Source organism: Chiloscyllium punctatum, chromosome 4, assembly GCF_047496795.1.
Source record: "Chiloscyllium punctatum isolate Juve2018m chromosome 4, sChiPun1.3, whole genome shotgun sequence".
Lineage (NCBI taxonomy): Eukaryota > Metazoa > Chordata > Chondrichthyes > Orectolobiformes > Hemiscylliidae > Chiloscyllium > Chiloscyllium punctatum.
In genome coordinates, this window is record NC_092742.1 from 1974094 (window position 1) to 1998214 (window position 24121).

Consider the following 24121-nt stretch of genomic DNA (forward strand, 5'->3'; position numbering starts at 1 on the left):
TAAGTACTCGTCCATATGCTTCTTAAATGTTTCAAGGGTACCTGCCTATACCAACCTCTCAAGCAGCATGTACCATACCTCTACCACACTCGGGATGGAAAGCACTTTCCTCAGATCGTCTCTAACCAGTTACTCCTCACTTAAAATTATGCCCTTTGGCCTTAGACATATCTGCAGCCAGGGAAGACCGAAGTTGAAAACAAAGTAAGTAAATGGATAGTGCCCAGGGAAGTAAATAAATATGATAGTTATTACAGAGATGGGGCAGTAGGATAACAAGGATTGGGTCCTGAATAATGAGGGATATATGACATTTAAGAAGAATAGAAAACTAGGTAAAAGTGATGGGTTAGCACTATTAATCAATGATGGTACTTCTGCAATAGTTGGAGATGACTTTGGTTCAGGAAATCAGGACGTAGAAAAGGTTTGTCTGGAGATCAGAAATAATAGGAGAAACAAGTCACTAGTGGAGGTGGTATACAGGCCCCCTAACAGTGACCACAATTCAGGACGAGGTACACAAAAATAAATACTGGGTGATTACAATACAGGATCAACAATACTCATAAGTCATCTTAATCCACATATAAATTTGAAAAATCAGATTTCAGTAGCAGCTTAATTGAGAAGTTCATAAAATGTTTTCAAGACAGTTTCTTACAGCACATTTTGGAACTAACCAGAGAGCAGGTTATATTGGACTCAGTATTGTGTAATGAGACAGAATGAATTAATGACCCCAGCGTTAAGGCTCCTCGAGATAGCAGCGACTGAAATAACTGAACTTTAATTCCAGTTTGAACAGGAGAAGACTGGGACTGAGACTAGCCTTTTAAACCTAGTTAAGGGCAACTATGGGCATGAAATGATGACCAGCAGAGAATGAATAAAAGGTTAATCAGGAGGAAGAAACTAGTGGATCAAAGGAAATTAGCTTCCAATGTAAAAGCAGATAGCAAGAGTTTCTACTGGCAATCAAAATGGAAAAATGCTAGTAAAATGAATGTTGGTCCTCCAGAGAGTGAGAGTGGGGAGTTCATGGTCGATAATTTAAAAAAAGGTACATGAGATCTACAAATATTTTGATTCTGTCTTCACTATGGAGGATACACAAAGTGAAGGGGGAGATGAATTTAGCAAAATTACAACCATGAGGGTAGTGGTACTGAGCCATTTGATCTGCACTGTGGCTGACAAGTTACCAAGTCCATATGGACATCATTCTAGAATCTTAACCAAGGTGGCTGATCAAGTTTAAGACCCTCGATTCAGGAAATACACCCATGAGATTGAAATTAGCAAAAATAACCCCTTGATTCAAATGGGGAACCAGGAAGAAAACAGCTTGTGGTGGAGCCCACTAGGCAACAGGGAATTCTGAATTTATTGATATGTAATGAGATAAACTGGATTAGGAGGCCAAAGGTACAGGAACCCCTAAGGGGCAGTGACCATAATATGATACAATTCACCCTGCAGTTTGAGATGGAGAAGCTGGAACGATGTTACAACTGAGTAAAGGTGACTATAAGGACATGAGATAGCACCTGGCCAGAGCTGTCTGTAAGGGTAGCTGAGCAGGGAAGATGATTTGATTTGATTTATTATTGTCACATACACCGAGATACAGTGAAAGGTACTGTTTTGTGTGCTAACCTGACAAATCACACCTTACTTTAGTACATCAGGGAATCAGAACAGAACGCAGAATATAGTTATCGAGTTTTGAGAAGACTTGTAGCTCAGGTTGAGATTCTGGACATAGGTTTGTTCGCTGAGGTGGAAGGTCCGTTTTCAGACGTTTTGTCACCATACACAGTAACATCATCACTGAGCCTCCGGATGAAGCACTGGTGGTGTGGCCCATTTTATATTTATGTGTTTAGAGTTCCTTGGGCTGGCGATGTAATTTCCGATGAATGACATCATTTCCTGTTCTTTTTCTCAGAGGGTGTTAAATGGGATCCAAGTCAATGTGTTTGTTGATAGAGTTCCGGTTGGAGAGCCATGTTTTAGGAAGTCTCGTGCATGTCTCTGTTTGACTTGTCCTAGGATGGATGTGTTGTCCCAGTCGAAGTGGTGTCCTTCCTCATCTGTGTGTAAGGATACTAGTGAGAGTGGGTCATGTCTTTTTGTGGCTAGTTAATGCTCATGTATCCTAGAGGCTAGTTTTCTGCCTGTTTGTCAAATTTAGTGTTCATTACAGTTCTTGCACGGTATTTTGAAAATGATATTGGTTTTGTTTGTTTGATGATGCCAAGAGGCCTGAGTAGTCAGGCAGTCATTTTCGAGATGTAGGGGAGAGTGGCTAGGGTTTCTGGACTTGTCTTGTCTGCTTGTTTAGCTTTGTTGCTGAGAAATTAGCGGACTGTGTTCATCAGGTACCTGTTCTTTGGTAGTGGCTCATAGAAACACACTACAACACAGAGGAACTATGAAGAGCAGACAAAAATAACCTATACAATATATTCAAAAAGAACGAGCACCCAATGAACACAGTCCACTGCTTTCTCAGCAACAAACCCAGAATACTGAGAGGTCTGGAAAGAATCAACGTGGAGAAGATGTTTTCACCATTAAGAGAAACTAAGGCCCAAGGGCACAGTGAAGGGACGACCCATTAGAATTGAGATGAGAAAGAATTTCTTCAGTCACAGGGTGGCGAGTCTATGGAGGTCATTGTCGCATAAGTTATTGAGTGTATTTAAGAAAGGGATAAATAAGTGTCAAAAGAAAAAAGGTAATTTAAGTAACATTTTACATCAAATAGGTTTGTGGAATTAATTACTACAGGGTAAGGGAAGGACTGGATGATTTTTTTGTAAGGAGAGGAATTCTGGCATTCAGTTCCAGAATGCTGGGCTCTTGGAAGTTTTCAAACTGTAACTTCAGGCACTGTTGCTAATTCTTCACTCCCTCTTGTCTCCTATTCCAAAAGACCAAGTTGTTCATCTGTTTGAAACTCACCTTTTCATTGTCTTTGTAATCCAACTGCAGAGAATGATGACCCATGCAGATCACAGTTACTATGAAGTAAAGAAGTGCAAAGATACTGTGTAACCAGAGCAGTCGATCACTGGAAAACAAGTGTAATCATACATGAGAGGAGGAATCAGAACGTGGGTCTGAGGAAGAGGGGCATACAGAGGAGTAGCCTGAGGGATGGGACAGAGGATGGGGCTTGGGTATGGACATTGCAATTGAGGTGCAGGGTGCTGTGGGCAGGGAGGCAGAAGAGCAGAGAGAATGGCATCAAGATTGGAACAGGTTAGCAGGCACTGGATGGGAAGGGAAGGGAGGGGTGGACAAATTGGAAGGTGGTCAGTCAATGGCCACCACCAGCCAGTGTTCACTCACTCTGCAGGGACATTTGCAATGGTGGTACGGCCAAAATGTTGCGGGCTGTTACCTGGAAGGCAAACATTCATTAGTCAGTGACAGCTCCACATGGTCTTAAACATAGCACTGAATCATCTCTACCTACAGACAACGTTGAATATCAGTAACCGCTGGAGACAACAGTATTACACAGCACCTTCAACCCAAGTCTAACCTCCCCTTGCATATTTCCTTTTCCGAGTACCCTTTCCCCAGCCTGTCCTACACACTGCACCTTTGTCTAAAGGTCCCTTACCTTAACTCTGGACTCTTCTATCTCTCCTCATGCTCTATCTGAATTAAATCTTGTCCACCTCTAGTTCCTTTGACTCTATTCCCACTAAACCACACCAGGCTGCTCCAATATTCCTCAATCATGCTGAGACTGCACTTGCTTGATTCTATTCTCATCTACACAAACCATATACAGAGTATAATTTGTCTTCCTGCTCTTACACCATTAGCTCTGGTGTCTCAAAGGATCAACCCTTGGTCCCCTCTTATTTCTCACTCACATGCTTCCCTTTGGAGATATTATGTAAAACATAGGTCTGACTGTTCATAATGCAAAACAGGGTCTCCACCTTAGCCAAAATGGTGCTGGAGACATGACTACTGATGTCCTAACTCCAAGCTTGTCACCAGGTTTTTATATCCATGGTCCATGGTGGCAGATGCACATGCTAAAGTGGTGCTGCCTTCAGGAAGATGCAATTCCAATACTGGATATCAAAACAGTGGCCATCACATGTTTTAGGTGAAGGTCTAAAGCTGCCAGAGATATTAATTATAATTAGGTCACCCTTTATATAGGTCCAGGAACAGCTTTAGTAAAAGTACGATGTCCTTTGGGATGTTAGAAGCAGATATGAACATGCCTAAGGGGATAATCATATTGCAGCTGTCAAAATAGCATGATGATTAATTCGCCTGCCCTCTAATATTTTGAAATAATTATCTGTAATGTAATATAAAAGTCAGCTCTTGCTATTTCATTTATTAAGGGATTTGTGATCCATTACCTGTTTGACAAACTATCGGCCCATATTTTGATTGACACCTCTAAATATGCTCATTTTTATAATGGATTAAGCACCTGAATGAATGAAAAGGGAGTGAATGATTTTTTTTATGAATGAGTGTAATCGTTAATAAATACTTAGAACTACATCTTGTTTCACATAGGTCCTGATGTCAGTATGTGGGTGGATACTGTGTGATTTGGCATTGATGGTGTAAAGAAAAGATGGTTGATGGGGTGCAGAGGAAGGCAAGAGTTTGCACCAATTTAGCTTAGGGGCTACACATTGGCATGGGATGGGCAAAGGGGCATTTGTTGGTTGGTGGAAAACAAAAACAGAAATTGCTGGAGAAACTCAGCAGGTTTAGCAGCATTTGTGGGAAGAAAGCAGAGTTAACGTGTCAATTCTGGTGACTCTTCATCAGAATTGTTCTGAATTTCACCAGCAAGTTCTGAACATGTTTCAGATCTCTCCAGCATCTGCAGTTCTTTGTTACATTACGTTGGGTAATCGTGCATTGACTAGTATAAGGTATGAGGCCAAGAGACAGCTCAGTTGTAGGCCATAGGTAAGTGTGGACAGTACAAGGGGTCATGGAGGGCATGGTGCTGCATGGACAGGGAATGGACAGTGTAGAGGGGAGCTGAGGGAGTGTGAAGGGTGAGGGCTGGAGAGATGGCTTTTATTTTAGTTCTTTTAATGATAGTTCACAGCCTGCTTCCTCACCCAGCGGCTCCTTTTATTGCCAACAAATCTTTCCTGAGGTTAGAAGGTCCAAATCCACTTATCATTAACTCCATCAGGACAAAATTTCAACTATCCGGAGTACTTTGCTCCAAGTCGGGTTTGCAGACCCGTTAATTATCTCAAGTCTAGTCTTGTCTCGTCTCAGGAATGGAAATGCAGGCCACACATCTGCTGACAACACACAGCCTTACCTTACCAGCACCTTTCTCAATCCCTGCATTTCTCTAAATGAGACTGTTTATCTGACATCCAGGACTAAATAGAATAGAAACTTCTTCCAATGACATATTGGGATGACCAAGCCTTTGAGCTGAATATTACCCTTTCTTGACTACCTTCGAGTTGAGTTGAATTTTTTAGAGGGTCAGTTGCCACATGGCCTAGTGAGTTCACTTACTGTCAAGAAGTCAGGAAATGTACGATAGAAAAGGAGAGAGCATATAAAGTGGCCAAGAGCACTGGGAAATCAGAAGATTGGGAAGGCTACAAAAACAAACACAGGATAACAAAGAGAGAAATAAGGAAGGAGAAGATCAACTATGAAGGTAAGCTAGCCAGTAATATTAGAAATTATAGTAAAAGTTTCTTTCAATACATAAGAAACAAACAAGAGGCAAAAGTAGAAATTGGGCCGCTCCACATTGATGCAGGAAGGCTAGTGATGGGAGATAAAGAAATAGCTGAAGAACTTAATAAGTATTTTGTGTCAGTCTTCAAAGTGGAAGACACGTGTAATATCCCAACAATTAAGGAGAGTCAAGGGGTAGAGTTGAGTATGGTAGCCATAACAAAGAAGAAAGTGCTCAAAAAGCTAAAAGGTCTAAAAATTGATAAATCTCCTGGTCCCGATGGGCTACACCCTAGAGTTCTGAGGGAGGTGACTGAAGAAATAGCGGAGGCATTGGTTGTGATCTTTCAAAAATCACTGGACTCAGGGAAAGTCCCAAATGATTGGAAAATCATTGTTGCAACCCCCTTGTTCAAGAAAGAATCAAGACAAAAGATGGTAAATTATAGGCTGATTAGCCTAAACTCGGTTGTGGGTAAAATGTTAGAATCCATCGTTAAGGATGAAATTTCTAAATTCTAAGAAGTGCAGGTCAGATTAGAACAATTCAGCATTGATTTAGTAAGGGGAGGTTGTGCCTGACAAACCTGTTAGAAATCTTTGAGGAAATAACAAGTAGGTTAGACCAGGGAAACCCAGTGGATGTGGTCTATCTAGACTTCCAAAAGACCTTTGATAAGGTGCCTCACGGAAGGCTGCTGAATAAGGTGAGGGCCCATGGTGTTCGAGGTGAGCTACTGGCATGGATTGAGGATTGGCTGTCTGACAGAAGGCAGAGAGTTGGAATAAGAGGTTCTTTTTAGAAATGACAGCCGGTGACGAGCGGTGTCCCGCAGGGTTCAGTGTTAGGGCCGCAGCTGTTCACTTGATACATTAATGATCTGGATGAAGGGGCTGGGGGCATTCTGGTGATGGTACGAAGTTAGGTGGACAGGTAGGTAGTTCTGAGGAGGTAGGGAGGCTGCAGAAAGATTTAGACAGTTTAGGAGAGTGGTCCAGGAAATGTGCTGATGAAATTTAACGTGAGCAAGTGCAAAGTCTTGCACTTTGGAAAAAAAAAACAGGCATGGACTATTTTTTAAATGGTGAGAAAATTCATAAAGCCAAAGTACGAAGGGATCCGGGAGTGCTAGTCCAGGATTCTGTAAAGGTTGATTTGCAGGTTGAGTCCGTGATTAAGAAAGCACAAATAATGTTGTCATTTATCTCAAGAGGGTTGGAATATAAAAGCAGTGATGTGCTACTAAGACTTCATAAAGCTCTGGTTAGGCCCCATTTAGAATACTGTGTCCAATTTTCCCACACCTCAGGAAGAACATACCGGCACTGGACCACAGCAGAGATTCACACGGATGACCCCTGGAATGGTAGGCCTAACATATGATGAACGGCTAAGGATCCTGGGACTGTATTCATTGTAGTTTAGAAGGTTGAGGGGAGATCTAATAGAAAATTACAAGGTAATGCATGGCTTAGAAAGGGTGGATGCTGGGAAGTTGTTTCTGTTAGGTGGGGAGACTAGGACCCATGGGCATGGCCTTAAAATTAGAGGGGGTCAATTTAGAACAGAAATGAGAAAACATTTCTTCAGCCAGAGAGTGGTGGGCCTGTGGAATTCATTGCCATGGAGTGCAGTGGAGGCCTGAATGTTGAATGTCTTCAAAGCAGAAATTGATAAATTCTTGATCTTGCTACAGAGAGAGCTAATAAGAGGAATGAGGGCTATAGAGAGAGTGCGGTAAGTGGAATTGAAACATCCATGAGCCATGATAAAATGGCAGAGTGGACTTAATCGGCCGAATGGCCTTGCTTCTACTCCTATGTCTTATGCTCTTTTGGTCTAATGGGTTTGCTGTTTATGGTATCATACTCCCTAGGCTCACCACTTTCTGGGTGAAGAAATTTATCCACATCTCAGTTCTAAGAATGGTTAACCTCCATATTCTTAGACTGTGGCCCCTAGTTCTAGAGTCACCTGCCATTGGGAGCATTCTTCCTGCACCTAGCCTGTGTAGTCCTGTTTGGATTTAATAGGTTTCCATGAGATCCCCCCTCATTCATCTGAACTCCACCAAATGTAGTTTGAAGCAATTGAACTGCTCCTCTTACATCAGTCCTGCCATCCCAGGAATCAGTTGAGTAAATCTTCACTGCACTCTCTCTATAGCAATAACATCCTTCCTCAGATAAACAGACCAAAGCTGCACACAAATACTCCAGATGTGGTCTCACCAAGACTCTGTTTTCGTACCCAAATCCTCTTGCTATAAAGACGAACATGATATTAACCTTCTTCATCACTTGCTGCACCAGCATGCTTATTTTCAATGACTGGTATACAAGGACACCAGGTACCATTACACATTCACCTCACTTAATTTATAGTCATTTAGGTAATAATGTGCCTTGCTACCAAAGTGGGTGACCTCACATCTGTACACATTAAACAGTAACTGCCATGCATCCTCCCACATACTCAGCTTGTCCAAATCACACTGAAGCATCTCTGCATCCTCCTCACAGCTTACCCAGCCACTCAGTTTTATGGTTGTCTGTGACCTTGGAACTACTACATTTCTCTCATCTAACTCATTAATACACATTGTGAATAGCTGGAGTCCAAGCACTGATCCCTCTGGTACCGGCTAGTGACTGCCTGCTAATTAGAAACTTACTGTTATCTTTCCTTATCTGAGAAGGGATGTTCTTGCTGCAAAGGGGGCAAGCTGAAGATCAATCAAATTTCATTTCTACTCTTTGTACGTGTTAGCCAACCAGTTTTCCATTTATCTGAATACACTATCCCCAATTCCTTGTGCTTTAATTTTACATGGCAATTTCTTATGTGGGACTTTGTCAAAAGCCTTCTGAAAATCCAAAGAAACAATGTCCATTGGATCTCCATAAACTCTGCAAGTTACATCCAAAAAGAATTCAAGTGGATTCCACTTTTCACTTTGTTGCCTGCTCTCTATTACTCTTCAACCCATTACTAGTAAAAATCTGTCTCCTCCTTAAATTTACTCAAAGTACCGGCATCCATTCCACTCTGGGGTAGTAAATTTCATAGATTCGTGACATTTTGAGAGAAGTAATTTCTCCTCATCTCTGTTTTAAATCTGCTCCCTTTACCTTAAAATTATAACCTCTCATTCTAGATTGCCCCACACAAGGAAACATCCTTTCTAAGTCGACTTTGTCAATGCCCTTTAGTACCTTCTATACCTCAGTTAGATCTACTCTCATTCTACAAAACTCCACTAATCAATCTCTTTCATAAGATAAATCCCTTATCTCTGGAATCAATCTAAAGAACGTAAGAACGTCCTCTGAACGGCCTCAAATACAACTACATCCCTCCTCAATTAAGGGACCAAAATTGTACACAATTCACCAGGTGCTGTCTCAATAATGTTTTGTAGAGTTGCAGCAACACTTTTTAGTCCTTAAGCAAAAAATGCCAAAAATGTCTTCCTTATTCCATGCTGTACCTGTATACCAGTTTTATAACATTATGGATACATCTAGGGATTAGATTTGTTTGGAAATGCTAATGTATATAATGAGACAGGTTTAATAAATTATCTCAGAATAAAAGATCCTCTTGGGAACAGAGGCCATAACATGGTAGAATGTGGCATTCAGATTGAGAGCGAACAAACCCGGAGTCGGAAACAACTGTGATACGAAGGCAGAGTTGGCTAGAGGGGACGGGAAAGGAGTTTAGCAGAAAAGATAACTGATAAACAACGGCAGGTATTTTTAAAACAAAACTTCATGACTCTCATCAAGGATATATCCTAGAGGTTAAGAAGGATTCTAGGCAGAGCATAAACCAATCATGGTTAACCAAAGAAATTAAGGACAGCATGAAAGAAAACCATATTATATTGCAGAGGTGACTCAGAGAACTGGGAAAGTTTTAAAAGCCAACAAAAGATATCCAAGAAAACGGAAAATATACACTGAGGTCAAACTAGCTAATAACATAAAAACTGATATTAAGAGCTTCTTTAAATATATGAAAAGCAGACAAACATAACAGTGAACGTGGCGATTTTAGAGATTAAGGCTGGGGAATCAATAATGGGGAGCCAGGAAAGGGCAGGAGAGTTGAATAAGTACTTTGTATTTGTATTAGTCTGCACGGTAAACTAAAAAATTCCAAAAACGCTAAATAATCAAAGGGCTAAAGTGGATTTTTGGGGGTGGGGGGGAATACACACAATGAATATCACTCGAGAGGAAGTAATGGCTTGAAAAGGGTGGACGCTAGGAAATTGTTTCCGTTAGGCGAGGAGAGTAGGACCCGTGGACACAGCCTTAGAATTAGAGGGGGTCATTTCAGAACAGAAATGCGGAGACATTTCTTCAGCCAGAGAGTGGTAGGCCTGTGGAATTCATTGCCGCAGAGTGCAGTGGAGGCCGGGACGCTAAATGTCTTCAAGGCAGAGATTGATAAATTCTTGATGTCAAAAGGAATTAAGGGCTACGGGGAGAATGCGGTAAGTTGAGTTGAAGTGCCCATCAGCCATGATTGAATGGCAGAGTGGACTCGATGGGCCGAATGGCCTTACATCCACTCCTATGTCTTATGGTCTTATGGTCTTAATGTGGTAAACTTATGTGGTTAAGGGCTGATAAGTCCCTTGGACCTGATTGGATGCATCCTAAGATTTTAAACGAAGTAGATGCAAAGATAATGGATGCAGTGGTAATAGTCTTCTAGAAAAGTCCCAAAGGATTGGAAAATTGAAATGTAACACCTTTAGTTAAAAACAGAAGAAGACAAAAAACAGGTAGCTCTGAGCCATTACCTTAACATCTGTCACTGGGAAATGAATAGCGTTTATTATAAAGGATGTAATAGCAGAGCATTTAGAAAAACTTAGTCACAAAGTCAGCATGAATTCATGCAGAGGCAATCATGTCTATGATAAATTTATTTTATTCACATATTAGTTTTTCACAATTCATGCACAAGGACACACAAATCTTACTGCATCTCAGAACTCTGCAAATTCTCACCAATTAGGTAATATGCTTCATTTTTATTCTTTCTGCCAAAATAAATCATTTCACCTATTGCACTCTATGCTACTTCTCCCCACCTCCACCCTCCTCTCATTTATCTCTCCACCCTTCAGGCACTCTGCCTGTATTCCTGATGAAGGGCTTTTGCCCGAAATGTCGATTTTCCTGCCCCTCGGATGCTGTCTGAACTGCTGTGCTTTTCCAGCACCACTCTGATCTAGACTCTGGTTTCCAGCATCTGCAGTCATTGCTTTTACCCCGTGGTTCCTTACAGACTGCCTTCTGGAAATCTAAACACAGCACATCCAATGGTTACCTTTATCCATGGCACATGTTACTTCTTCAAAAAAATAGTTAACTCAATTTTCCAGACACAAAACCATGCTGACTCTGTCTGATTACCGAAACTTGTCTAAGTACTCTGTTATAACAACTTTACCCTAAAAGATCTTGTTGTACAGTGGTAGTGTCCCTACCTCTGAGCGAGAGATCAGAAGATCCAGGTTCAAATTCCACCTGCTCCAGAGATCATAGAATCATAAACATAAGACCATAAGACCATAAGACATAGGAGTGGAAGTAAGGCCATTCGGCCCATCGGGTCCACTCCGCCATTCAATCATGGCTGATGCGCATTTCAGCTCACTTACCAGCGTTCTCCCCGTAGCCCTTAATTCCTCTAGACAACAAGAATCTATCAATCTCGGTCTTGAAGACATTTAGCGTCCCGGCTTCCACTGCAAACCGTGGCAATGAATTCCACAGGCCCACCACTCTCTGGCTGAAGAAATGTCTCCGCATTTCTGTTCTGAAATGACCCCCTCTAATTCTAAGGCTGTGTCCACGGGTCCTAGTCTCCTCATCTAACGGAAACAATTTCCTAGCATCCACCTTTTCAAAGCCATGTATTATTTTGTACGTCTCTATTAAGTCTCCCCTTAATCTTCTAAACTCCAACGAATACAATCCCAGTATCCTCAGCCGTTCCTCATATGCTAGACCTGTCATTCCAGGGATCATCCGTGTGAATCTCCGCTGGACACGTTCCAGTGCCAGTATGTCCTTCCTGAGGTGTGGGGACCAAAACTGGACACAGTACTCCAAATGGGGCCTAACCAGAGCTTTATAAAGTCTTAGTAGTACATCTCTGCTTTTATATTCCAACCCTCTTGAGATAAGAGACAACATTGCATTCGCTTTCTTAATCACAGACTCAACCTGCATGTTTACCTTTAGAGAATCCTCGACTAGCACTCCCAGATCCCTTTGTGCTTTGGCTTTATTAATTTTCTCACCATTTAGAAAGTAGTCCATGCTTTTATTCTTTTTGCCAAAGTGCAAGACCTCGCACTTGCTCACGTTAAATTCCATCAGCCATTTCCTGGACCACTCTCCCAACCTGTCTAGATCCTTCTGCAGCCTCCCCACTTCCTCAGTACTACCTGCCTGTCTACCTAACTTCGTATCATCGGCAAACTTCGCTAGAATGCCCCCGGTTCCCTCATCCAAATCATTAATATATAATGCGAACAGCTGTGGCCCCAGCACCGAACCCTGCGGGACCAAGCATGTGGATGAGGGTAGAGCAGTGGATGTAGTGTACATGGATTTTAGTAAGGCATTTGATAAGGTTCCCCATGGTAGGCTTATGCGGAAAGTCAGGAGGCATGGGATAGAGGGAAATTTGGCCAATTGGATAGAAAACTGGCTAACCGGTCGAAGTCAGAGAGTGGTGGTAGATGGTAAATATTCAGCATGGAGTCCAGTTACAAGTGGAGTTCCGCAGGGATCAGTTCTGGGTCCTCTGCTGTTTGTAATTTTTATTAATGACTTAGAGGAGGGAGTCGAAGGGTGGGTCAGTAAATTTGCAGATGATACAAAGATAGGTGGAGTTGTGGACAGTGAGGAGGGCTGTTGTCGGCTGCAGAGGGACTTAGATATGATGCAGAGCTGGGCTGAGGAGTGGCAGATGGAGTTCAACCCTGCCAAGTGTGAGGTTGTCCATTTTGGAAGAACAAATAAGAATGCAGAATACAGGGTTAATGGTAGAGTTCTTGGTCAGGTGGAGGAACAGAGGGATCTTGGGGTCTATGTACATAGATCTTTGAAGGTTGCCACTCAGGTGGATAGAGTTTGTAAGAAGGCCTATGGAGTATTATCGTTCATTAGCAGAGGGATTGAATTCAAGAGTCGTGAGGTGATGTTGCAGCTGTACAGGACTTTGGTTAGGCCACATTTGGAGTACTGTGTGCAGTTCTGGTCGCCTCACTTTAGGAAAGATGTGGAAGCTTTGGAGAGGGTGCAGAGAAGATTTACCAGGATGTTGCCTGGAATGGAGAGTAGGTCGTACGAGGATAGGTTGAGAGTTCTCGGCCTTTTCTCGTTGGAACGGCGAAGGATGAGGGGTGACTTGATAGAGGTTTATAAGATGATCAGAGGAATAGATAGAGTAGACAGTCAGAAACTTTTTCCCCGGGTACAACAGAGTGTTACAAGGGGACATAAATTTAAGGTGAAGGGTGGAAGGTATAGGGGAGATGTCAGGGGTGGGTTCTTTACCCAGAGAGTGGTGGGGGCATGGATTGCCCGAGGGAGTGGTAGAGTCAGATTCATTGGCGACCTTTAAGCGGCATTTGGATAGGTACATGGATGGGTGCTTAATCTAGGATAGAAGTTCGGCACAACATCTTGGGCCGAAGGGCCTGTTCTGTGCTGTATTGTTCTATGTTCTATGTTCTATGTTCTATGACACCGCTCATCACCGGCTGCCATTCTGAAAAAGAACCTTTTATCCCAACTCTCTGCCTTCTGTTAGACAGCCAATCCTCAATCCATCCCAGCAGCTCACCTCGAACACCATGGGCCCTCACCTTGCTCAGCAGCCTCCCGTGTGGCACCTTATCAAAGGCCTTTTGAAAGTCTAGATAGACCACATCCACTGGGTTTCCCTGGTCTAACCTACTTGTTACCTCTTCAAAAAATTCCAACAGGTTTGTCAGGCATGACCTCCCTTTACTAAATCCATGTTGACTTGTTCTAATCAGACTCTGCTCTTCCAAGAATTTAGAAACCTCATCCTTAATGATGGATTCTAGAATTTTACCAACAACCGAGGTTAAGCTGATTGGCCTATAATTTTCCATCTTTTGCCTTGATCCTTTCTTGAACAAGGGGGTTACAACAGCCATCTTCCAATCATCCGGGACCTTTCCTGACTCCAGTGACTCTTGAAAGATCTCAAACAATGCCTCTGCTATTTCCTCAGCCACCTCTCTCAGAACTCTAGGGTGTATCCCATCGGGGCCAGGAGATTTATCAATTTTAAGACTTTTTAATGTTTCTAGCACTATCTCTTTCGTAATGGCAACCATACTCAACTCAGCCCCGTGACACCCTTTAATTTTTGGGATATTACTCATGTCTTCCACTGTGAAAACTGACGCAAAGTACTTGTTAAGTTCTCCTGCTATTTCCTTGTCTCCCATCACTAGGCTCCCTGCATCAGTTTGAAGTGGCCCAATGTCTACTTTTGCCTGTCGTTCGTTTCTTATGTACTGAAAGAAACTTTTACTATTATTTCTAATATTACTGGCTAGCCTACCTTCATATTTGATCCTCTCATTTCTTATTACACTCTTTGTTATCCTCTGTTGGCTTTTGTATCCTTCCCAATCTTCTGATTTCCCACTGTTCTTAGCCACTTTATAGGTTCTCTCTTTTTCTTTAATACATTTCCTGACTTCCTTTGTCAGCCAAGGTTGTCTAATCCCTCCCCGGTTAATCTTTCTTTTCTTGGGAATGAACCTCTGTACAGTGTCCTCAATTATACCTACAAACTCCTGCCATTTTTGCTCTACTGTCTTCCCGGTTAGCCTCTGCTTCCAGTCTATTTTAGTCAGTTCCTCTCTCATGCCCTCATAATTACCTTTATTCAACTGTAACACCATTACATCCGATTTTGCCTTCTCCCTTTCAAACTCCAGTCTGAACTCTACCATATTATGGTCGCTACTTCCTAAGGGTTCCCTTACTTTAAGATCTTTTATAGAGTCAGGTTCATTGCAAAGCACTAGGTCCAGAATAGCCTGCTCTCTTGTGGGCTCCATGACAAGCTGTTCCAAAAAGCCATCCTGTAAGCATTCCATGAATTCCCTTTCTTTAGATCCACTAGCAGCATTATTTACCCAGTCCACCTGCATATTGAAGTCACCCATGATCAATGTAACCTTGCCTTTCTGACATGCCTTCTCTATTTCCCGGTACATGTTGCGTCCCTGGTCCTGACCACTGTTAGGAGGTCTGTACATAACTCCCATTATGGTTTTTTTCCCTTTGTGGTTCCTCAATTCCACCCACACAGACTCCACATCATCCGACGCTATGTCATTCAATACCATAGATTTAATTTTGTTCTTAACTAATAAGGCAACCCCACCCCTCTGCCCACCTCTCTGTCTTTTCGATAAGTTGAAAAACCATGGAGGTTTAACTGCCAGTCCTGACCCCCCTGTAACCAAGTCTCTGTGATGCCTACTACATCATAATCATTCACTATTATCTGTGCCATTAGTTCATCGGCTTTGTTATGAATGCTACGAGCATTCAGGTAAAGTGCCTTAATGCTAACTTTCTTATCATTAGAGATGTTGGAAGTCATATGTCCTAAGTTATCCTTGCTTTTTTCTGCATTCTCAGTCTGCCTCAATTTTAAATCCGCCTGGAAACATGCTATCCTGCTGCTTATCTTTCCATTTAACTCCATACTCCCTGATGCTTTCACTTTCCCTTCCCCCACCTCAGAAGTTTAAAGTCCTACTGACCACCCTATTTATCCTCTTCACTAGAACATTGGTACCTGATCGGTTCAGGTGGAGACCGTCCCAACGGTACAGATCCCCCAGTTCCAAAACTGATGCCAATGCCCCATGAAGTGGAATCCCTCTTTCCTACACCAATCCCTTAGCCACGTGTTTACTTGTCTAATTTTCTTGTCCCTATGCCAATTGGCACGTGGCTCGGGCAGTAATCCGGAGATTATGACCCTTGAGGACCTGTGCTTCAATTTCCTGCCTAGTGCTTCGTAATGCCCAAACAGGTCCTCCACCCTAGTCTTGCCTATGTTGTTGGTACCAACGTGGACCACAACAACTGGATCCTCCCCCTCCCGCTCCAATATCCTTTCTAGCTGGTCAGAGATCATCGAGTTACACAGCATAGAAACACCCTTTGGTCCAAATTATCCATGTAGACCAGATATCCTAAATTAATTTTTTCCCATTTGCCAGCATTTGGCCCATATCCCTCTAAACCCTTCCTATTCATATACCCACCCAAATGTCTTTTAAATGTTGTAATTGTATCAGCCTCCACTATTTACTCTGGCAGCTCATTCCATACACACACCACCCTCTGAGTGAAAAAGTTGCCATTTATGTCCCTTCTAAATCTTTCCCCTCTTACCTTAAACCTATGCCCTCTAGTTTTGAACTCCCCCACCCCGGGGAAAAAATCTTGTCTTTTTATCCAATCCATGCCCCTAATGACTTTATAAGCTTCTATAAGGTCACCCCTCAGCCTCCGACCCTCCAGAGAAAACAGCCCCAGCCTGTTCAGCCTCTCTCTATAGTCAAACCCTCCAACCCTGGCATCATCCTTGTAATTTTTTTCTGCACCATTTCAAGTTTCGCAACATCCTTCCTATAGCAGGGAGACCAGAATTGCATTCAGTATTCCGATAGTGGCCTAACCAATGTCCTGTACAGCCGCAACATCATCTCCCAACTCCTATACTCAATACTCTGACAAATAAAGGCAAGCATACCAAATGCCTTCTTCATTACCCTTTCTACCTGTGACTCCACTTTCAAGGAACTCCATCTAGATGGAGTTTAATTTAGATAAATGTGATGTGGTGCATTTTTGGAAAGGCAAATCAAGGCAGAATGTACACACTTAATGGTAAAGTCCTGGGGAGTGTTGCTGCACAAAGAGACCTTGGAGTGCAGGTTCATAGCTCCTTGAAAGTGGAATCACAGGTAGATAGGATAGTGAAGAAGGCATTTGGTATGCTTGCCTTCATTGATCAGTGAATCCAGTGTAGGAGTTGGGAGGTCATGTTGTAGCTGTACAGGACATTGGTGAGGCCATTATTGGAACACTGCGTGCAATTCTGGTTTCCCTTCTATCAGAAGGATGTTGCAAAACTTGAAAGGTGCAGAAAAGATTCACAGTGATGTTGTCAGGGTTGGAGGGCTTGAGCTATCAGGAGGGGCTGAATAGTCTGGGGCTATTTTCTCTGGAGTGTCAGAGGCTGAGAGGTGACCTTATAGGGGTTTATAACCAAGAGCAGCTATGTAAGAATCCTATTCATTGACTACAGTTCAGCCTTCAACAGTATTATCCCCTCAAGACTGATTACTAAACTTAGTGATCTCCAACTAAGCCCCACTCTCGGCAACTGGATCCTCAGTTTCCTGACCCACAGGCCACAATCAGTGAAGATTGGGGACAATAGTTCATCCCAACTAACACTCAACACTGGAGCCCCCAGGGGTGCGTAATCAGCTCCCTACCGTATTCACTGTATACCCAAGACTGCATTGCCAAATACCAGACTAATACCATTTACAAATTCGCTGATGATACCACCATAGTCAGTCGAATCTCAGATGACGACGAAACAGGCTACGGACGGAAGGTGGAAAACCTGGAAAAATGGTGAACTGAGAACAACCTAGCTCTCAATGCCGGCAAAACTAAGGAACTCATTATTGACTTTCATCAGAATGCTACTCATGCCCCCCCCCACACATTAACAGCACAGAGGTGGAACAAGTGGAGAGTGTCAAGCTCCTGGGAGTGGTCATCCACAACAAGCTTTCTTGGATCTTCATGTGGACGCACTGGTTACAAAGGCTCAACAACGTCTCTTCTTTGTCAGGCAGCTGAGGAAATTTGGCATGACAGCAAATACCCTTGCCAACTTTTATAGGTGCACCATCGAGAGCATTCTGTCTGGATATATCACTACCTGGTATGGCAACTGTACCGTTCAAGATTGGAGAGGGTTACAAAGAGTGATGAATTTGGCCTGGACAATCACAAAGGCCAACCTCCCAGCTATAGAATCCATCTACCAGGCCCACTGTCCAGGGAAGGCCGCCAGCATTCTCAAAGATCCATCCCATCCTGGCAATGTTTGTCTACAAACTCTACCATCAGGAAGAAGGTACAGAAGCCTGAACACACACACCAGCCGGTTTCGCAACATTTTCTACCCTACTGTTGTTAGAAAAACGAATGGACTCACAAACTCTTAACATTCGCCTGAACCTGTGTTTTTGCTGCTGTTTACCTATTATTTACTATCTATTCTACTTAACTCTATGATCTACCTGTATTGCTTGAAATGGGTAAAGGTGGATAAATCCCCAGGACCTGATCAGGTGAACCCTAGAACTCTGTGGGAAGCTAGAGAAGTGATTGCTGGGCCTCTTGCTGAGATATTTGAATCATTGATAGTCACAGGTGAGGTGCCGGAAGACTGGAGGTTGGCTAACGTGGTGCCACTGTTTACGAAGGATGGTAAGGACAAGCCAGGGGACTATAGACCAGTGAGCCTGACTTTGATGGTGGGCAAGTTGTTGGAGGGAATCCTGAGAGACAGGATGTATATGTATTTGGAAAGGCAAGGACTGATTAGGGACAGTCAACATGACTTTGTGTGTGTGAAATCATGTCTCACAAACTTGATTGAGTTTTTTGAGGAAGTAACAAAGAGGATTGATGAGGGCAAAGTGGTAGATGTGATCTATATGGACTTCAGTAAGGCGTTTGACAAGGTTCCCCATGAGAGACTGATTAACAAGCTTAGATCTCATGGAATACAGGGAGAACTAGCCATTTGGATACAGAACTGGCTCAAAGGTAGAAGACAGAGGGTGGTGATGGAGAGTTGTTTCTCAGAGTGGAGGCCTGTGACCAGTGGAGTGCCACAAGGATCGGTGCTGGGCCCTCTACTTTTTGTCATTTACATAAATGATTTGGATGCAAGCATAAGAGGTAGAGTGAGTAAGTTTGCAGATGGAGATGTAGTGGACAGCAAAGAGGGTTACCTCAGACTACAACAAGATCTGGACCAGATGGGCCAATGGGCTGAGAAGTGGCTAATAGGATTTAATTCAGATAAATGCGGGGTGCTGCATTTTGGGAAAGCAAATCTCAGCAGGACTTATACACTTAATGGTAAGGTCCTAGGGAGTGTTGCTGAACAAAGAGACCTTGGAATGCAGGTTCATAGCTCCTTCAAAGTGGAGTTGCAGGTCGATAGGATAGTGAAGAAGGCATTTGGTATGCTTTCCTTTATTGGTCAGAGTATTGAGTACAGGAGTTGGGAGGTCATGTTGCGGCTGTACAGGACATTGGTTAGGCCACTGTTGGAATATTGCGTGCAATTCTGGTCTCCTTCCTATTGGAAAGATGGTGTGAAAGTTGAAAGGGTTCAGAAAAGATTTACAAGGATGTTGCCAGGGTTGGAGGATTTGAGCTTTAGGATTTGAGAGACTGAACAGGCTAAGGCTGTTTTCCCTGGAGCTTTGGAGGCTGAGAGGTGACCTTATAGAGGTTTACAAAATTATGAGGGGCATGGGTAAATAGACAAAGTCTTTTCTCTGGGGTCGGGGAGTCCAGAACTAGAGGGTATAGGTTTAGGGTGAGAGGGGAAAGATATAAAAGAGACCTAAGGGGCAACTGTTTCACACAGAGGGTGGTACGTGTATGGAATGAGCTGCCAGAGGAAGTGGTGGAGGCTGGTACAATTGCAACATTTAACAGGCATTTGGATGGGTATATGAATAGGATTCATATGGAGGGATATGGGCCGGGTGCTGGCAGGTGGGACTAGATTGAGTTGGGATATCTGGTCGGCATGGATAGGTTGGACAGAAGGGTCTGTTTCCATGCTGTACATCGCTATGACTCTACGATTCTATGCTCGCAAGACAAAGCTTTTCACTGTGCCTCGGTACACGTGACAATAAATTCAATTCCATTCAATTCAATAAAATCATGAGGAGCACAGACAGGGTAAATAAACAAGGTCCAGAAATTTGTTTTAACATTAAAAACTGTTTAACATTGACTAAAAATATCAATAACACCTTTAATAATAGCTTTGAACATCTTTCCTACAACAGATGTAAAGCCAACTGGCCTGTAGATTCTGATTTCTATCTCTTTCCTTTATAGTAATGGAGTTACATTCAGTATTTTTCAATCTAATAGAACCTTTCCTGAAAGTAGGGAATCTTGGAAAATTAAACTATCCCATTTACAATTTCTTTTAAACTATAGAAATACAGAAGCATATAAGATAGGAGCAGGAGTGGCCATTTGAACCCTTGAGCCTGCTCCACCATTCATAATTATCATGGCTGATCATTGCACTCAAAACCCTAAAACTGCCCTCCCTCTGATTTTTTAATGTGTTGAATTAGCTCTTTTTATTCTGAGTTTGTTGCAAGTGCAAACAAATAATATTTAGAGAGTGCTCATAAAATCCCCTACCATGTGGAAACAGGCCATTTAGCCCAACAAGACCAACCACCATTCCAAAGAGTTAACCCCTCCTCTCCCATTATTCTACATTTACCCCTGACCTACACATCCCTGAACACCATGGGCAATTTAACACACCCAATTCACTTAACCTGCACATATTTGGAATGTGGGAGGAAACTGGAGCACCTGGAGGAAACCCACAGAGACACAGGGAGAATGTGCAAACTCCACACAGACAGTCACCAGAGGCTGGATTTGAACCCGGGTCCCTGGCACTGTGAGGCAGCAGTGCTAGCCACTGAGTCACCGTGCCACCCTACGGGCAGCATAATTCAAGGGGAAATAAAAATAATTCTTGCTCGCAGATTTTGTGAATCTGGCACCCACTGTGCTAATTTTCTTCTTAAACAAATGCATCAACAAACGCATCATAGAATTAAACTGTTAAGTCCTTTTTTGGTGTTGTTCAAAAATAAACTGGGCAGCAGCTAGGAAAAACTGAAACCTCACTCTTTTCCAGGAAAAAAATTAAAATTTACAATGAAATGTTTAGTTAACTAAATTTACACAGAGGTGTTCATATGACTTATATAAATAAGTAGAGATGACATTTCACTGCACAGTATGACAACTGCCACATTAGATTTCATTTTTCTTTAAGAATGACTTCCAATAACTTGTTTTTATTGGTTCCATCACTCGTCTCATTTCCTCCCTCCTATTAACAATATCCATTCTAGAATCTTCTCATGCACAACTATTTCATGTGCCTCATGTTCTGAACGAGGGAAACATTAACTCTGATTTCCAAATGGATCCAAGATGGCGGCGACCCAGCAAGTCTGAGTCTACAGTGCTCCTCCCAAGACTTGGGCAAAGTTGGTCACCCACCCCCACCACACTCACCAAATCATTTAAAATAGCTGTTTAATTTAATTAATTGCTTAGTATTAAATTTAAACAATTTAATCTCCAGTAAAAGTGACTAAAGGGAAGGGAGTCCGCAGCTCTCAGCAAGCAGGAACCCCTCCCCCACCCTCTCCAGCTGCAGCAGAGGCGTCCGCAGCTGCCCTGGGGGACTTACCTACAGTGGCGAGCCTCGTGGAAATCATCTCCAAACTGGATGTGAAGATCAACGCTTTTATTGAAGAGTCCCGAAGCTGATGGGACTCACTCTCGGTCACGCTGCAAAAGCACGACCAAGACATTAAGGAAATCAAGCGCCGATTCGGAGGGGCGGAGCTAAAGGCCACGACCTCCGAAACTACAGCTCAATCGGCCGTGGATCAGATCCAGACTCTCGAACAGCGAGTCCGGACCTCAGAGAATCACACTGACGACCTCGATAATCAAGGTCGTCGAAAAAATATTTGTTTGCTGGGCCTTCCCGAACGGGAAGAGGAAGGCCAGCTTACAGCGTTTCTCAAACAGTGGCTTCCACTGGAGGCTGGATCAGGCCAGGTAAGGGTGGAATGGGCAATACGGGGGCCCGGCTCGAACCAGCGCCCACACCCGGTCCTGTTCCGACTGCAGAGATATAAGGAGGCGGATACTTCTAGAAGCCTCTAGAAATCTTGGAAAAGATTCCCAAGCCATGATCTATAAAGGATCCAAGATCATGTTATTCCAGGGCTTTTCCCAAGCTCTGGTCCAAAAGAGGAAGGTGTTTAATGAAGCAAAGAAGTGTTTAAGGGACTTAAATATTCAGTACTCCTTACGCTACACTTTAACCATGAAGGATCCCTGTATAACTTCGGATCGCCGGAAAAGGCGAAGGAATATTTGGACCCTCTTAGATAAATTGAAAGAGATAATGGATATTGGTTTGCCTTCCCCCCACTCCGGTTTATATCCCCCCCTTTTCTTTTTTTTACCTTACTGTTTAATATTATCTTGGGGGGTGGGGAGAGGGATTTGTTTATTTGTTTTCTACTTAACGATTTTCACCCCCCACCTTGGTTTTTTTATTATTCTATATATATATTATATATAGGCCGGGGGGTCTAGTTAATGTTGGTAGGGGGAGGTGGTTACCTTATTCTATTTTACCTCTGTCTCTAGGAGCGGGGTTGTTTTCCCTTGTTAATTTGTATTATTATATTTAATTATTACTCGTTGAAGCTGTAATTTTATAGTTATATATGTTTATACATGGTATTAACATTACCAAATATATCCAGGTGTTGGTGTGGGTGGGGGTATGGTGCTAACTGTTAACTCTAGCTCTGTAGTATATTTGAATTCTCCTCATCCTACTGAGGAGCGCCTGGGTCAAGGGTGGGGCACTGGTTGGGAGAGGATACGATGGACCTTTGGAAAGGAAGTGATACCCCCTGGAACAAGGGGGGAAAATCTCCATTTAAATACATTTTATATTTTATTTATTTAGAAATAGTTTTTTATTATACTGTTGTGATTATATTAGAGAGCCTTTATTTTTGTGAAATTTATATGCTGTATGCTCGGGATGTTCTGGATAGAGTTTCCCCTCCCGAGGGGTCTCGGATTTGCCCGGACGATTATGGTTGATCAGTCGGTTAAGTGGTGCACCTGGAATGTCAAAGGGAGTAATTCACCAGTCAAAAGGAAGAAAATATTATCAAGTCTCAAGAAAGGGTTGATACAGCCCTCCTACAGGAGACACACCTGTTGGATAAAGAACACTTGAAATTGCAACAGGGTGGATTTGATCAGGCCTTTTTTGTTTCTTTTAGCTCAAAAAGCAGGGCAGTTGTTATTCTTATTCGGAAGAATTTCCCTCTCAAAATCCTAAAACAGATAAAAGACAAATCTGGACGATATATTCTGATTAAAGCCCTTATAAATGGAGAGGAATATGGGAGTTTAAATTTGTACTGCCTCCCGGCACACCCCTTTAAATTTATAACAGAAGCCTTCTCAAAATTGATGGCTCTTGGTGCCCGTCATACAATTATAGGGGGAGACTTTAATTGTATTATAGATCTGGAAATAGATAGGATTCCCAAGATTACTGCAGGAGTATCTCCCAGATCTAGACAATTGGTGGATTTGAACAAAGAATTAGGATTAGATGTATGGAGATGTCTTCATCCACAGGGCAGAGATTTTTCTTTTTACTCCAATCCACATAAATGTCATACCAGAATTGATATGTTTTTTGCCCCCTCAATTTTTTTAAAATTCCATATCATGCTGTAAAATAGGCAGTATAGCAATTTCCGATCACGTTGCTGTCTATATGGAAATCAAGGCGAGGAACAACGGGACATCCCCTTGGCATTGGTGTATGGACCCCTTCCTGATGAAAGATAGTAAATTTGTACAGTACTTCTCTCAAGAATTTAAAACTTTTTTAGAAATTAATTTAGGTACAGCTAGCAACCCATCAATGATGTGGGAGACCATCAAAGTTTGCGCGTGAGGTTTGATCATCTCAAACACAGCAACCCAGAAAAAATTAAAGGGAGAACAACAGCGTCTGCTCGAAGCTCGCTTAAAAGCAGCTGAAACAGCATATACTGATAGACCTTCTATTATCAAATTGTAAAGGATTACGGCCCTTAGGACAGCTTTAAACACCACGCTTACCCAAACGGCTAAGAGGGAAATACTATTTGCAAAACAAAGGTTATATGAATTTGGCGACAAACCAGGTAGATACTTAGCATTTCTTGCAAAGAAAAAAAAGGCCCCTCAAACTATCACGTCTATCAAGGAAAGTACGGGTATTTTGACTCATGATCATAAAAGGACTAACACAATCTTTCAAAAATTTTATTCTGATTTATATAAATCGCAGGATTGTGAAGACAGGACTAGGAGGATGCAA

The 24121-nt window shown here is 42.6% G+C and overlaps 1 protein-coding gene across 4 annotated transcripts in view; it reads right to left on the reverse strand.

The window, feature by feature from the left end:
* Positions 1 to 24121, reverse strand: part of tmem63c (transmembrane protein 63C) — a 400240-nt gene that overhangs the window by 200757 nt on the left and 175362 nt on the right. For all 4 annotated transcript variants that reach the window (XM_072567924.1, XM_072567925.1, XM_072567923.1 and 1 more), the window contains 2 exons: positions 3361 to 3412; positions 2971 to 3079 (listed from right to left, as the gene is read on the reverse strand). In XM_072567924.1, coding sequence (XP_072424025.1) covers positions 2971 to 3079; positions 3361 to 3412 — 161 coding nt within the window. The remainder of the gene's footprint in view (positions 1 to 2970; positions 3080 to 3360; positions 3413 to 24121) is intronic.